General features: G+C 38.2%; 1 protein-coding gene across 2 annotated transcripts in view; it reads left to right on the top strand.

Annotated features, from left to right (window-relative positions):
• The window catches only part of LOC138321555 (LIM domain transcription factor LMO4.1-like), a 45,988-nt gene that overhangs the window by 9,620 nt on the left and 17,986 nt on the right, over positions 1–18,382 (top strand). The window contains exon 3 of one of the 2 annotated variants that reach the window (XM_069265303.1): positions 5,554–5,791. In XM_069265303.1, the coding sequence (XP_069121404.1) occupies positions 5,554–5,791 (238 nt within the window). Of the gene's footprint in view, positions 1–5,553; positions 6,883–18,382 lie in introns of those variants that run through there. The other variant, XM_069265302.1, reaches the window with a different exon arrangement.

Below are 18,382 nucleotides of genomic sequence, written 5' to 3'. Positions count from 1 at the left end.
TTTGCGTATTAAAACAATCAAAACTCACAATAGAGATATTAAAAATGTAATGGGCAACGTTTTTTAAAAGGAAATGCAATTAAAATGATGGCGTTATCTATGACATCAGTAATTAGTATCTCTGTGACGTGATGAAGCGGAGAGAATTGGTGGACGAGATTTGGGCGAGATTTAATTCAGTACTGTAGACACAGGGTCCATATCAAATCAATTTATACAGCACCGGCCCTGATTAATCGGGCATTATCACAATCATCTTCTCATGTTAACACTAAATTGCTTTATTGGGGTTCAAGACGGGGGAATTAACGTGTAAATTGTTAAAACTTAATCTAAATTTCGCTTTCATCTCGCAGTGATAATGAAATAAAATAGGATATAAAATTGCCATGTATGATTAAATCTTTGCCGGCTATTGAGTTCGAGAATCTGCTTTTGGAAACAGCCACTTGACGAGATCTAAAACAAACAGGTCAGAGAATTAAGTTGGGCGTTGAGAGGATGGCTGCTAATCCATACCTAGAAGAAGTACCTTGCAGACACTGGGAATTAATTAGCCAATGGTTTGATCTAAATAATGAATGTTAGTAATCGTGTACTTGTAACGGGTTTTTATTCCTCGGAGTAAGATCCGCTAATGGAGCTGCCCAATTCATTATTGTACTTCTACCATATCAATATTTGTAGTACAGGCAGTTAACCTAGCCCCGAAAGGGCACACCCCGCTGAACCAGAGGGCTCTGCTGTCGACACCGTGAAATTGATTATGTCAATCCATTGACGGGTACATTCAGTGACATTGGACGCGCGCGTCTCTTTCCTTCGGGGGCCATGAGACATCTGGATGACAATTGTCTGTGTTACTACAGTTAATCGTGTATGCTCTTGATAATCATCGAAATTGTTCTGTTCTATTTAGAATACCAATCCGAACATTAATTGAGGTTATTACTTGACCCTTTACACTACAAAAACTTCGACCGCCATGTTGTTGGGGATTTTTATGCCTTTAAAACTGGATGCTTATAAATTGGTGTTACTCTGTATCCTGTAGATAACCGGATTCTTTCGGGCAAAAACTCGAGTGGCACAATAAAGCAAAACCTTGTAAATGTGTGTGATAGGGCGTTCTACAGGGGAAGTAACTACGTCCAAATGTCATCGATCGGGACACGCCATCACAGTTAGCGTGTTAGCCCTGTACTTTCGTCATTGTTTCAAATTAGGTTTTAAGATTAGCGCCCCGTTCTAGATAAAAGAATTGAAATTTATGACATCTGTTGTGATATCATGAAGCAAGAATATTGCCTCCAGGTTTTTATCTACAAATTCCGATATCACACGTAAGGTCTATTGACAATCTTCCTTCGTAAATGTGCGGATGTTTTTCTTCCCTTAACGGCGGGCGTAATTGGTTTTGACAGGCGGGAACTTAATATTGGGAAGCTTGTCTGCCTGAAAATTAATTACACCTAGATCGATACCCAGCATATAAACAGTCATTACTTAGACCGTAATGATCATGACAATTATATGGAAGCGAGTAGGTTGTGTACCAATTAAGTCCGGATTCAATTAAACGCCATACATTGAGCTGATCATGAAAATATCAATTTCAAATATATTTCCTCATGGTGGCCAAATACCCTTGCTAGCTTTAGAAATTGTCCGAGTTTTTTTATGTGAACGGATGCATATGACGGTCAAATTAGAATTCCATGTGTAGATTATATACCTCGATATTATTGGGCCGGTGCACCTATACAAAACTGCTACATTATGACGTCGCGGCTCGCCCCGCTTGGTTTATTACACACAGATAAACTGCAATTCAAGGCAATGTCATTTATTAATATCGGCTTATTAAAACACGTTATTAACCTCTTCTACATAAAGCAGAATACGCGATCACATTTTTTTCCTGTATTTATTGGACAATGATTAACTGGATTTAATTAACTGTGCTACCTGTGGTATACGAGAGTGTGTCTAGGATAAATCACTCCTCGGGGCCCGATTATATGATTTTGTGTTCGGATAAACTGAATTTATGGGAAATAGTTAATTGTAAAAGTGGGGCATTGATTGTTATCAATTTCGAGACAATATTGGGAACAATGACGAAACATTTGCAGTGCAATACCTTTGTTGTAGTTTACGTTGCATATGTAGAAGACATTAGCACTGTGGCACCATTTCTGTGGCAAATATGATGAATGTGGCGCCATTTCTGTGGCAAATATGATGAATGTGGCGCCATTTCTGTGGCAAAATTGATGAAATCAACATTAAAAATATAAGTTGATAATTAACAAATTATTACACAAAAGGATTTTTATTGCACAACCAAAATACGAAATACAGGAAACAAGAAAAATACGTTTACGTCACAAAAAAACTTATCATTGACCATACTTAGTTTCATATATTGCCGTCTTTAAAGAAATAAAATATGTTATATGACCTTGATATAAACATCAACACCCTTATATTTAATATGAATCGGACATCGACCCACACAGCTACCGGTGTAAGGAGGGGAAGCATGATTTATTAACCGAACACATAAGATATAATATTATATCAGGTGTAACATTTCGGGGTGAGTATCCCCAACTACTGTATCTATCATAGAGTAGTGAGCGAAATAGTTGTTTATACCAAGGATGTGTACACATTTCTCCTCGAAAGTGTGAAATTATCTTTCTGTAATATCGCTTTCCATCTTGTTTAATTTCTCATGGGTCGCCTTCGATATGGTGTAATCTTATACAGCTCAGCAAGACCTACAAAGACGACTACCATTGTCAGCTCTCGTAATTATTCTTATCGAGTCATTTAAGGATACGCCTACCTTTTCAACACGTTTACAATCATTTAAATGATTTGGCCCGCTCGGCAGGCCATCGACTGCAGTCTTCACTATTATCAAAATCACCAATCCGTAAAATTGAACGACCCCGTACATCATCCCGAAAGATTAACGACACACGTCGTTGTCATTTACTTATCTCATTCTTAGACAAGGCGGAACGTGTAATTACGATGGGGTTATTTAGGATGTTCAGAGATTATTTTTTAAACTAATGGTCAACAACCCTTCTAAGAGTGATTCTGACCTAGATGTTCGGGAGCAAACGTTTTCATGATAAAGAAGACATATGCATTAATGATTCCTTTTATCGCCGCTATGTGGCGCTGTACATCTAGGGCGACAGAAAAAGAGGATAGAGTCTACTTCCTGTTCTAATGGAAGCTTAATCTCATCAGCTTACTTATATTTCCTCACCAGACGTTCGTAATTCTGTTTTAGACGAGCACCATTCATTGTCTCTCACGACTCATATTCTACAGTACATACACCGGCTGTTTTTTGAAACTTTGGTTAATCCCATGAAGTCTTTATACTCTTGGCTAATGTATAACATAGAAACATAACTGTGTTACCAAAAACATATTTGAGAATATTTTTCGACATTTCTTTCTAACCTCCATCCTTTCAACTCGTATTACCATAAGCCATCCACCTCTGTTTCGTGTAAACATTTTGAATCCCACCTGAGACAAGTACTGACCGTAGGTCGATGGTTTTCTTTGGAGGCTTTGGTTTCCTACTGTCTTCCATATTCTAATCCTGACACGATAATAAACTACAGTGGTTGTTAAAACAAAAAACTTTTAGAACTTAGATATTTTGACAATCCTAAAAGCCTATTTGCAGATAAGTAGGGAATTTAAAGCTCAAATATTACAGTTTTATCACCGTTTCTTATCGAGCATGCTATTATTGTCTATTAACATAGTACCTAACGATGTTAATGATGTTCCATTGTTCTTGCTGGGGGAATCTGTGACCCTGTCGGAGGTACCGGATACAGTTTGCCCCATACAAGCCTGATATAAGCCAGATCCGTGTCGTTTACCGTCCGAACCCAGTGGCTGGGTACGTCTTTGGACGGCAAATCTCACACACCACAGGAACCCATTAACCAAGGCCTTGATAACATTTGCCATATTTTCATGTTTTCTTCTGCAAACACGTTATATTTCTTAATGACTTTTGACAGTTAAAGCGCTTGTTTTCAGTTTTGACGCTATGCAGAAATTAGAAAAATCTCGTTAGTTTATTAAGAACAACAAAAAGTGGTTGTATATTGTAGCCGTGACCGTCTACAGCGGCGTGACAGTCCGTTTATAACTAATGCGTGTTACTAAAGATAGAATTGCAAAGCGCCATGTTCACCGAGATTTCATTTTCAAACGTTTTGGACAAGAGAAATATAAGGACGCTCGCCCTGAATTTTTGATTTCAAACTTTGGTAGATATGTAACTAATAAGCGTTTCGTTAAGTTGACGTGCATTAGTAAAATTATCTTCTGGCAGCATACGTGTACTTTTATTCACGAAAAATATACATTTTTACTTTGTTTCCGTGCGTTTACTGAATTCGGAATAATCTATATCGTCATCTAAACTTGAACTATTTGAAACTAATATCCGTGATATATAAACAAGCAATAACATGTATCCATTACGTTTTGCTGAATTTAAAATCTATACATAAAACTGCAAAAACACGTCGACATCGCTTATAAATATTTGATACGATTTTACCGCTTAGGTTTTCGTTAAAACAGGGATTTTAATGTTATAATTGCAGTAATGCTTTCATGGTAGGTTCGGAAAAGTAGAAAAAGGAAAATGGTCATCATTAATATTTAGGCATCACTTTGTGTCAGAATCCTTGATGGATAGTAGGGGTATTTGTTATTAGCCATTCACTTAGTGTAATATAATATTTACAACAAAGATACATTTATAGATCACTTCACTAAAATCTATGTAATATACATTAGTTGTTCCATTAAAACAATCTCCTCCATTAGACGTGCTCGCTGGGGGAGGACATCGTGGCCTCCCATCTCCTTATCTTATCTCCAATAATGGTTGAAATAGACCGAATACCAATTTTTGGGTCCATGGTGGTAAAACAATTACATTGCCTACGTCAAAATGTTTGATATACATTTTTTAGGTCACAATATATTAATCTGAACGAAACCTGAAAGCGTGAAACTGTTTTGAGATGTTTAGTGTATATACATGTATATACGTGGTCTTAGCCAATTACCAATATTCTTGGTCATGCCCTTAGACATTAGGGCAAACATTTGTAGAAATGTTGTTTCTTGGCAGAATTTCGCAACCTGATGCTAGTACTCATCATATTTGACGATAATAATAATAATAATAATTTATATAAAAAAAACACCAAAAAACAATTATTTATCAGGCTTGTCAATTTCGAACCAAAATGCCGGACATTTTCTCGAGATGCTGCGTTTGGTCTGAACAAAAGTATTAAACTTTTCTCATCAACTTTTAGAGTCTTGTGGTCAGTTTAGAGACCAACCGACCCGTCCTATCGATGTGTTTTTTATCACTGTATCACTCTTTATCAATCATTATGAAATTGTCGTTTTGTGGCGAGTTATACGATACAAGGCCAGATTTTTGCATATGTTTGAAATATTTTTGTTTGGCATTTCCAGGTTATTCGGTTCCAGTGGGTCTTGTTCAGCGTGTGGTCAGAACATTCCGGCCAGTGAGTTTGTGATGAAAGCACAAGGGAACGTTTACCATGTCAAGTGCTTCAAGTGTGTAACGTGTCACAATCAGCTTTCGACGGGCGACCGGTTCAGTATTTTCAATGGAGGACTTTTGTGTGAACAGGACTATCCCAAAGTTATGAAAGGTCACGTGATGGGATCCGCTAGGGGGAGTCACAAGGTACAGGGTAGTAGCACGCTAGAGCTCCTAATAAGGTCGACGCAATCCATCTAATTTCACATCTAGCTTATTCATTACTCATTATATATTAAAATCGATTTGTTTATAATGGTTCTTTATTAATATTAATGGATACCGGCCTATTATCCATTTGCTATGAATGCGGGATTTGTTGTGCCGCTACCTTTTGTTAAATTCATTCTCTCTCATGTAACCGGAAGTTTGTTTCTATTAACTTCCGGTCTGTGGTGTATTGTATTTGATCAGCACTGTATAGCTGTACATAGCAAATGCATAATTATTTTGTTGAATTTTTTAAACATTATTTATTGCTTATTGATTTATCGACTGAGATCATGGCCTCGTTTCAATATTAAATTAAACGAAAGATTGAGATACAATTTGGATAAAATAATTATTAGAATTTCGCGGATTGATAACGATGAAGTGTTCCGTCATTAATAGGAGACTGACGCCAATTTCGCGCTCAGCATCGGCGGATTGCAAAAGTTACAGGCTTAATCCGATAATTGAAAATAGAAGAAAAAGTAATGCTTTAAATTAAAACACAATTGCCTTTATTTAATCGTTTAAATCTTGAATAATCTAGTCCATTGTTGAGAAGTCTTGTACATTAGATTATTGAATGGTAATATAAGATTATTAAGGGAGGGAGATGCACGAGAATTTTTTTGCGTGTATATTGTTAGATATTACAGTTTTTGAATGAAAAATATCACTTACCGGTATTGAACAGAAGTGGAAATTTGGAGCGAAATACAGTGTATGTCACTGACTAAGCACTATACCCTATATTCCACGATAGTTGTCAGTGTCTTGTTGTGTTTTTCATGATGTACCAGATCGAATCGATTTGACGATTTTTTTTTCCTTTTTGAGAAAGGATGTTTTCTTGTTTGTAAATTAGACCAAATTTGTTCAATATGAATGCGGGCTACGTATCCCCTTGACCTAAGATGGATGGCGATATATACAGTACTCTGATGTACAAACATGTTGTTCTGTGGATTATGATGATATGAAATTTTATAATAACAATGCTCACAAATAAACTGTCCATGTATTTTGAATGCTGCCTCGGTTTTATCCTTCTGTGGTTTGACAATTTCCGGTTTGTTGTGAAACGGGAATGCTGGGTACAGGAAGTACATGATATGGCGGGAACAGTGCTTTATGGTAGCTGTATGGCCCGTATAAAGTTATGATAGAAATCTGTATCCTCATTATGGATCTACGGCAACTTGGTTCGTGGATTTATTCCGAATTCTGAGTGTACTTTTGTTGACGTGTTTCGTGTGGGAAAGAATGAATCCATAGCTTGGACACGAGACATCGGGACAGAAAGGACACGTGACATTAATGACCTCGTAATAAAGGTCAAATTGCTGAGAGCAAAGGTCGGGAATTGTTTATAACCTTGATTGCAGACCATAAACTGGACTATTCCCCTCGTTTGTACGTACGTCAATTAAATTAAGTCATGGTTGCCGCTAAGGAAACAGTGTAAACATGTCTTAGGCTGCAGTGACGAAAACCAAATGGCTGCTGTAGAGAGCGAGCCATATGGCCCACAATAAAAGCTCAAAGTGCTATTAATTGGTGTTTATCTTGCGAGGTTAAAGTCCACGTTGAAGCTCTCTGTCCGACCCAGGACATATGTAAAGGGAGGAAGAAATTTAATGGGTTATTGGATCTAGGAGCTATTAAAGACGCTCCGGCTCATCAACAGGACGGCTAAGATATTCAGGGGTTATTTAGTTCAAAGCTTCAGCAAATCGGTACTTATCGAGGCTACCTAGTTCATAGTTCGAACTGTATACTATCTGGTTCATATCCAAACTTCAAACCTTATTAGTCTCTTTACAAAATACATTGTGTAGAGAAACATTTACACCATTCCGAGCAAAAGATATAGGGGATACCTAACTTTCCACTCTCTAGTTCAAGGCATGAGCAAAACAGTGTAGGGGCTACCTAGTTCATACATTTGTAGTTTGAAGTGTCCACTATCTACTAGTTCAAGACATGATCAAAATAGTATATGGATTACTAGTTCATAGATAGAACTGTGCTCTATTTCCTACAATGTGTAGTTCAGGGTCCTAGTCAAACTAGAATAGGGACTACCTTATTCATAGTTCGGAATGTTCTTCTTTTGCCTTGTTCATAGTCCGAACAGGCATGGGTCATAGTCCGAACAGGCATGGTTCATAGTTCGAACAGGACATGATTAACATACTGTACCAATTGTATATATGGTTCACATTCTGGATGTGTACCTTATATAGCTTTTTGTGAATGGAGCAAAGACTACGTTGTTCTTAACCTGACCTGTTACTGTAAATACTTTGCTTCGTCCAGTTATACTCGGTTATCTAAATCATGTTGTAATGACTGACCAGTCAGATTGGGTACAGAGTTTCTGAACATTTTACCAGTCTTGATAACAACACAAATATTATGCTACATATCGATTAATTTAGCAATAAATGGTTCAAGCAATTATTGGTATTTCCCTTTGGCAGAACTCTTAGCTACAATCAATGGACCATGGGATGATTCCATTTATATGTATTACGGATCGGGAAACAAGAAACCGAAAAATTAATGGAATGAATAGGACACCAAATTGTAACAATATGTACTATCTAAAGAAATAGTATCACGATTAACCCTGGCCTTACGTATATTAGGCGAGTCGTCTTATGATAAACGTTCGTGTGTTTAGTAATAAAAAACCCAGAGCCGTTTCTAACTCGGATCCATTGTGGTACATGAATCGAATTAATAGTAGTTATATACATATAGATGTACTTCGGAAATACGTAATGTACCGACTATAATAACTTTGCTATTGATCCGAGTTACCAGTTATTAATAATTAAAGAAGTCATTTCATCTTCACAGGGCTTTATATACCATTAAAGCAAGCTTAATTATCATATCATACTTATAGAGTGATCCTGGGTACCACGCAGCGAGACCCCCCTCTAACTCGCCAATTAATTACATCTAATTAGAGACCAATACTTGACGAGGGTAAATCAATAGAGGGTGTATCAAGGCAATCATGGAGAGAATATTGACCCGTGGAAGTCAGAACTCATCCCACGTAGTTATAATTAGCAATATTAAATAAGGCAGAAACTCTGCACGTGCGTTACATGTCAATGGATAATTATAGATATGGGAATATCGAAGACGTAAACAATTGGATAACGTAGATATAGCAACGGTTAAATTGAAGTTATAAATGATTCTTTGGGTAGCATATTACTGACTTTGCATACAGTTTGATCAAGAGCCCCATTGAATATGAAAATAACTCTTTGAAATATCCCCTTTAGATTATAAAACTTGTAGACCTGCAACCTCCTGCAGAGTTGGACTTTTGGACTTCTGGCTCAACATCCAGGTTCACGACTGTTTCCGGGTTGATTCTGCAATTTAACATTCCGGCGATAGTTTTCATTCTAAAATTAGCACGCATGTATCTAACAGTTTCGTTCAGAAATTTCAATTTCCATTGTTCTGAAAGGATTTGTCACAGTTCTTTGTATATCATTCAGATTAGATGATGACAAGTCTAGCACTCCCGGGCGATGAAGGACTGGCTTAATTTATGAGGATAAAAAATCTAGGGAGAAATACAACCCTCATTCATACCATACTAATTTGGCCAAATCATTAGATCTTAGTACATAGCGTGTCTCTGTTTATATTCATTATATAATCTTGATTTCGGTTGGTGAAACTGAACGGAGTGCCCGACAAATACAGAGTTAACGCCCTTGACAAATGTAAACCTCGTATACCGAACTGTTCTGTCATTTTTTTCTCTGTTTAGATACTGCATTGATAAATTTCTTTTTAAACAACGACAATGTTTTAAACAACTTCGTGCATAACGCTTTCAAAGATTTTCAACAGCCAAATTACCCATTACCAGTTCTCATTTCCGAAGCTTTCGATATCTTATAGATAACAGTGATTAGAAAGTTTAACCTATATTTGACTGCCTTCCGTTGAAAAATCGTACACGCCTTTTTCCACTAAAAGTTGTTTGAATTATTAAAAAATGAATATTTAAAGAAAACCTTAAACGTTTTAACGTGGACGGAGTTGGTGTGTATATTAGGCTGGGTTTACATGTTGTACATTAGGGATACCACTTAAGCCCATTACATAACACAAGTCTGATTAGAAACGCGGCGACGAACCCAATAGATTCTCCTAGTCAGCAATGAAGAAATAACTGGTCGTGGAAACCAAATACTCAAAATATAGATCTGTGTAGTAATACAATAAAACTTCAATCGCAGCCAGGGGTATTTTAGTGTATTTAGTTTAAAACGTCCATGCTGTTTTCAAGTAAAGTGCTTTCAGCATGTCTGTTTTCACACCACGCAGGTCGAGGCTAGGACGTGTAAAACACGCGCATTAAGTCTCACAACTCACGTGAAGCTCCTCTTACACGACCCTTCACTTACAACTCGCCAAGCTCGTAATTACATACACCCGTCTAATGAAGCTTGATCGGTGTTACTTAACCCAACACTACGGAGATAAGGAAATAAAGACCGTGTACATCTATACTATTAAATCGGACTTTAACATCCACAGTAATTATCTCTTTGTACCCAAGATCCGTTCACAGTGGTATAAAGCCATTTTGAAAATTACCATTAAGCGTGTTATCTGCAATACAAACATCGAAGTGAAGTTGACAAGCGACTTGGATTAAAATGGATAATTATGCAATTTCCTTCTCCATTTGATGTGGTGGTTTATTTACAAAACTAATGGAGTTCTTAATAGCCTGAACATGTGGCAGTCCTTTCTCTAACAGCTTCTTACTGGGCACGGATTGTCTTCAAGGCACCATCTCTCATCCCGGCTAAATACCACTATAGATTTAACGGATCGGGGGATCTTACGAGCCCGAGAGAAATTGTCGGTGTTAATATATAGCTGTCAGCCAGTCTAACATGTAAATGTCGGAAGATTTTACCTTAAATAGACGCACCTGTTTAAAATGAAGATTTTACAATAACAAAGGTTAATATGTTTTGTTGTATATATACGTGTTTAGATATTAAATATTGAATGATTTATTCGTGCGGTTAATAGCTTTATACATTTAATTTTAGCTCCTAAATTTAATATATTTCAATCAAGGTAGCGGCTGGGCCTGCTTGATTGACACCGCCGGAGATAACCGGCTTGCAATGTGGTCGATTTAGATTAAACTTTGACATTGCGCGGCTAATCTGTTTCATTTAGTTAATTTGTCTCTGCCAGAATGTACTTAATCTTATAGTGACGTCACCTTATATCGAATTTATTAATACGATATCTGAACTAATTACCTGACGGAAATCAATTAAATAACATTTTAATTTATTAAGCCCACTTAATACACGTGTGGTATTAAAGACTTAAGAGTTATATATAATTAAAATTTAATTTAAATCATCAGTTCAATTTAACTGTTGAAATTAGACATTAAGGTTTTGGATAAGTACCCACTGTATGTAGTAAATGTCTATTAAATGACCGCCGATTTATAATGAAGTGAATGAATTGTTGCGGCAATAACATTAAGAACCTTATACATGTACACTGTCAACAATACAGGAAGCGATTATGCTAAGCTTTGTTAGGGTTAATACTAAATACTTACTGCCAATATTGATACCCTAAACCAACACCATTATATAGGTATTTAGCTAGCACAGCTATTTAGTGCTTTGACACGAATGTAAACCATTAAAAGCCCTAACCACTCAGGGCTGGAGGCTAGCTTGTTTGGTAGTAATCCATCACCGCCCGTCACACTCGCCCCGATAACACTAGTGATATTGACGTACATTTCATCAATCAGTACCCTCGGTTAATCGATAAAATCGATCATCTTTTGATCTACATAAAACGTATTGGCAGTGGTGACAGGACTGATGGATAAGTCCAATATTACATCTATATGACGTTATTAATAAAACACTTGACCAGTGGTCAGTTTTATTGTAATGGTCATTTATTTAATGGTCGAGCCATAGCGGGTCTCTTGTGACCATTTCTTCTCTATGATTTCTTTCGATTCTGCAATGCCGTCAACCTCCTTTTCTCTATCAAATAGTGGGGATACCTTCTGGCTTTGTTTGCTAACAATTAGGCTTGTATGTGATATATTGCGTGTTTGAAGTGTTTTGGTTTAAGAAACTGCGGTATGTTTGTATTGTGTCTCCATGTGATAGAGGAAAGTCCTGTCCATTTTTCCTTTTTGCCAGAATTAGATACTGCATTCATTACTTCTATGTGAGGCCCATACATAGTCAATAGTTTACTCATATACGGAGACAGTTTGAGCTGTCGGGAGGATGTTTAAAAAATAGCGCCTTTCACTCTAAAATGATGGCCGTAACTGGAGTCTGAGATCGAAATCTCGACTTTAAAAAATCGTAGAAAAGCGGAAAATTAGGGTCGGGGGTAAAAAAAATTAGGGTCGGTCAAGTAACTCTAAACAGACATATTTTTTTGCCTGAACAATCTTTCTTTCAGACTATACACTCTTTATCACGTTTAGTTTTTTAGTTCATTATACGTTTAACGTCCTAGTAACAGTCAGATTTGTTGCTGGAGGAAAGCCGGAATGTCCGGAGAAAAAACACCGATCAGCGGTTAGTACCTGACAACTGCCTCACGTGGGACTCTGAGGTGGAGGGCTTGTGGTTAAATGTCGAGACATTATATATATTAACCGAAAGCCGCAATATTGTAACGGAAAACGTGTACCAAATGTACGTATGACGGTCGTTTTATGTTGGTTGTGGCAAACAACACATCGTTCATTTAGTAGTCACCATTGCCTGTGTATGGAATTACACGACATAACACCAATATTCTCACCAATGGAGCAGACGACTGGCGAGTCGAATGATCACAATACGACCCTGGTGTCCCGGACTATGTCTAGCTGCTTAATCATTGATAAAACAGTTATAAACTTGATACAAAGCCTCTATAGAACACATGTTTTTTTGTCGTGTATATATTGTGATATAAATGATATCTACTGATGACACTTAGCGCGGTATCAACATATCTGCTTTCATACGGTAATGTTTATATGAAATGTTTTCCGGACAATGGCCCATCAACAAATTATAGAAATTCTTTGTCATCGAAAAGTATGAATGACAATGATTGCTGCCATCATTGTGTAGATATTTAGCTATTCTGTTGGAAATACAATGTGAGCGGAAGTTCAACAATGGTGTTTGTATCAAACCGGAAACCGATCTAATAAAGGACAGTTTCGCTGGTGTGGGTCATACTACAATCCGGATAATGTGGCCAATATCAATGTCAAATAATTTCCAGACCTTTGTTTCAAATTTTTCGCCTGACAAATTCTGCGCTGACGTAACAGAGATAGGCTGATTATGGTGGAGATGTGATCATTGCATTAAGCTGTAATATTCTGAACAGGTCAATATATTTCAATATTTGAAAAGTCGAACAGTACTTGTTGAGCAGCCTTTTTTAGGTACGATTTGCAATAATTAATACAATATTGGCTGAATGTTTTATGGAAATGCACAAGAGGTAGGAGGGTGGTAAAAGATTAATTAAACAGATAACTCTACCACTATTTGTACGTACCCAATGCATTATTCAGTATGAAATGGGTCGAAGTCTTGTCGCTGCAATTAAATAGCCCTAATTAAAGCTGACACTCTTGTTGCCTAATAGGCATCTCCCTGAATAAATAAGCCTCTTTGTTGACCAAATTTGATTTCGAGTTGTAATAATGTCATTAGATTGTTAATTACGTTTTAAATCTGTTTGCTTTATTTAGCGTATTTTCGTTTTAATTACCAATTACGACTGTGTGTGTATACATTGCTGTATATGTACCGATGAGTCGACAATGTGACACCCGAGGAGTTTTCGTCTTCAAGTGGCTCATTAAAAAAGCTACAACAATACCCGAGGAAGCCTGCTATGTCGGAGACAGCGACGAATAATTCTTCCTGGAGCAAAGACACCTGTTCATAACGCATGTCAATTTTAAAGCTGTTCAGAAAAGATTTCAAAGACGTAATTCGTGCATGGGTGCTGCGATGACCGAGTGATTATAAGATATCCCTACATATCACCACACGTCCTCCACCTCTTGGTATCAAGTTCGAATCCACGCGGAGCAGTTGAGATCGTATCCTGGTGGGTTTTTTCTCCGAGTACTCCGGTTTTCTCCGCCCTCTGACTGTTAATAGGACGCAAAACAAACTACATACCACAGTGATTAAGATCTTTCCGGCATCAAGGCAAGAAACATCTAATTTTTATATTAATCTTATGTTTAATAATAGACGGGATTGACTTCCACACCGCCGCACTGAGATATTGCTCGATTTGCAGGAACGTCAGGGTCGACTGTGACGTCATATAACACCCTGACCATTCACCAAATTTCACTCATTTGAATACACTAAAAGAGAACCTGCAATAGTAATTGACTAAAAAATACTTGGCGCTTATTTTTCTGCTCATTAGTACTTGTAAATTGGCACATTAGCGGCGTTTTCTATTAAAGTAACTTGGAGTCGCTAATTATCGCGTGATGTATGTAGGCCGCCATTATGATGTCATTGACCTTGGGAAGGGTAATGACGCGAGAGCTTGTTAGCGCGAGATGTCAATAGATCACGTGATGATGGTACGGTCCCCTGGGAGAAAAGGAGGGGGCTTGCTTCTGATGACAAACATCATAGCTTCCGATAATTGAATCCCGTCTGAAGAATTTAAGTAGACTAATTAGGGAAGGTGTGAACGTTATTAGCCCCGTTAAGATGATAGCCCCTCACTCTTGGAATGGAGGCAGTATGTAATTATTTGTTCAATTAAAGTTTAAAAGCCAATTAACGCGTGGATTCGACAAGGCTATTTTCATAACTCTCGCCAATAATTATTTCTATTTAGGAGTCCATTAGCCCCAGTGTTGTCGACGCTTCAGCGTTTGTTTAACTAAGACCTTGTGTACATTTTCCTCCTATTATGCCCGCACGGATCGTTTCCAATATCTATTTACACTGAACAGATTCATTTTCAAGCTACTTTTTCTATTATGTAGACTAAACAGTGACACCGACCCGTTTTACAGAACAACATGGTTGTAGATCACATTAGTACTCACGCCGCCTGGCGGCCAGTCCATTGTAAACTCATTTCCTCTCATACTGAACACCGATTGAATGTCGGTAAATATACGTCTGTACAAACATATACAGTCGATTAAAATCTTAATTATAAAATGTGAAATCTCATTTGCTTATTCAATATTGCTTTTAAAGCGTGTATGGTTTTACCGGGGAAAGATTGTGAGTTTTATAATGGGCTCATTTTAGCGTTGAAAGGGACTGCTTTACTCGTGAGTGGCGATATGAATATGATATTATAGTGATATGGACTTCCTTTCTGACGGCATGTTTTGTACAGTTAATCAAGCTAATGCGGACATGTGTTTTACAAACGTGAGCTACGATATACTGTATGGAAGTTATTTCCACCGGGAGGACATTTTCGCGCGAAATGTCGATATTTGGTCGCGAAAAATAGATACGTGAAATACTCTAATTTGCAGATAGACAGAGGGACATACGGACAGTCACGTATCCTTAACACTCATCCGATAGCGCTTTCCATTATATTGCTTTTGTTTTAAGACTACAAGCTACAAATCAAGCGGATTAGAATAAAGGAGCGACTTGATAAATATATATGTATAAAAAAATGAATTTAGCGTACGCATATTCCATTTTTACTGTGATGACACTGCTGCTTAATTGACATACATTTTACACTATGGCGTAAACACGTGTCGAGTATTTGTCATTTTGAAAAGCTGATCAATTAAAAAGGTCCAAGTGTCCAGGTTTAAACCCACTCGTCATTTGATACTAATTACGGTGAATATGTCTGTCACCTACCATTTGAATCTACGCAGGAGTGTCATATTAGCAAAGACCATGCTGAGTTGTACAAATTCATTAGTTTCCAACATTTTATATCAAAATATTATAAACTTAATCATATAACATTACCAAGCGTGATTTTAAAATGCTTTCTTCCGACAGGAAATTCGGGATAATATGTCTGTTAAAGCAGGCACGATGTAATTTTCAATTTCAGAAGAACATATTTTGAAACTAATTTGACGTTTTCTTGAAAAAAAATCCTATTTGAAGTCAGGTTGAGTGGTAATTGCTGTCATAAAATGAAAATTAATTTGGAATGGTGGGTAGATTGGATTCTGTTTTTGCTCCGTAATCATAAACTGGCCTAGTGTTTGTCTGACGCGATGCCGCTAATCTGTACATGTCGTCTGCTCATATTGGTCTTATGGCTAATAGATGTGTTCTCTCTGTAAAGGTGGACGACCGGTTTGCTTTGGAAAAAAAAACGGAAAAAGGAAAACGAAACTCTATAATATCTGTCGTTATGCAAAGACTTTATTTTATTGTCATTTTCACGCGATTATCGTGGCTGTTACACGTGTTTGACTTTCATATGGCAGGATTTCCAAGTTACTATGACACATGACCTATATTTCCGTGACACCTGAATTATTACCAACGACATCTGCAATTTTTAACTGACGCGCATGATGTCTAAATTAGACGATATTTTGTCGACATCTTATATGAAACCAACTGTCTTAATGGTAATGTCTAATATCGAAGGAATTCCTCATAATGTGTCATCTTTCCTCACATTTTACTGTGTCTTACTGTAGACTACCCCGACTTCCTCACGTTTTACCATGTCTTACTGTAGACTACCCCGACTTCCTCACGTTTTACCATGTCTTACTGTAGACTACCCCGACTTCCTCACGTTTTACCGTGTCTTACTGTAGACTACCCCGACTTCCTCACGTTTTACCGTGTCTTACTGTAGACTACCCCGACTTCCTCACGTTTTACCGTGTCTTACTGTAGACTACCCCGACTTCCTCACGTTTTACCATGTCTTACTGTAGACTACCCCGACTTCCTCACGTTTTACCATGTCTTACTGTAGACTACCCCGACTTCCTCACGTTTTACCATGTCTTACTGTAGACTACCCGACTTCCTCACGTTTTACTGTCTTACTGTAGACTACCCCGACTTCCTCACGTTTTACCGTGTCTTACTGTAGACTACCCCGACTTCCTCACGTTTTACCATGTCTTACTGTAGACTACCCCGACTTCCTCACGTTTTACGTGTCTTACTGTAGACTACCCCGACTTCCTCACGTTTTACCGTGTCTTACTGTAGACTACCCGACTTCCTCACGTTTTACCGTGTCTTACTGTAGACTACCCCGACTTCCTCACGTTTTTACCTGTCTTACTGTAGACTACCCCGACTTCCTCACGTTTTACCGTGTCTTACTGTAGACTACCCCGACTTCCTCACGTTTTACCATGTCTTACTGTAGACTACCCGACTTCCTCACGTTTTACCGTGTCTTACTGTAGACTACCCCGACTTCCTCACGTTTTACCGTGTCTTACTGTAGACTACCCGACTTCCTCACGTTTTACCGTGTCTTACTGTAGACTACCCGACTTCCTCACGTTTTACCATGTCTTACTGTAGACTACCCCGACTTCCTCACGTTTTACCATGTCTTACTGTAGACTACCCCGACTTCCTCACGTTTTACCGTGTCTTACTGTAGACTACCCCGACTTCCTCACGTTTTACCGTGTCTTACTGTAGACTACCCCGACTTCCTCACGTTTTACCTGTCTTACTGTAGACTACCCCGACTTCCTCACGTTTTACCGTGTCACTGTAATACCCGACTTCTACTTTACGTTTACTGTAGACTACCCCGACTTCCTCACGTTTTACCTGTCTTACTGTAGACTACCCCGACTTCCTCACGTTTTTACTGTCTTACTGTAGACTACCCCGACTTCCTCACGTTTTACCGTGTCTTACTGTAGACTACCCCGACTTCCTCACGTTTTACCGTGTCTTACTGTAGACTACCCCGACTTCCTCACGTTTTACCGTGTCTTACTGTAGACTACCCCGACTTCCTCACGTTTTACATGTCTTACTGTAGACTACCCCGACTTCCTCACGTTTTACCGTGTCTTACTGTAGACTACCCCGACTTCCTCACGTTTTACCGTGTCTTACTGTAGACTACCCCGACTTCCTCACGTTTTACCGTGTCTTACTGTAGACTACCCGACTTCCTCACGTTTTACTGTCTTACTGTAGACTACCCCGACTTCCTCACGTTTTACCATGTCTTACTGTAGACTACCCCGACTTCCTCACGTTTTACCGTGTCTTACTGTAGACTACCCCCGACTTCCTCACGTTTTACCATGTCTTACTGTAGACTACCCCGACTTCCTCACGTTTTACCATGTCTTACTGTAGACTACCCCGACTTCCTCACGTTTTACCGTGTCTTACTGTAGACTACCCCGACTTCCTCACGTTTTACCGTGTCTTACTGTAGACTACCCCGACTTCCTCACGTTTTACCGTGTCTTAC

The sequence above is a fragment of the Argopecten irradians genome, chromosome 4, assembly GCF_041381155.1.
Source record: "Argopecten irradians isolate NY chromosome 4, Ai_NY, whole genome shotgun sequence".
Classification (NCBI taxonomy): Eukaryota; Metazoa; Mollusca; class Bivalvia; order Pectinida; family Pectinidae; genus Argopecten; species Argopecten irradians.
Note: the sequence above shows the minus strand (reverse complement) of the source record. Positions and strands in the feature narration are given on the sequence as shown.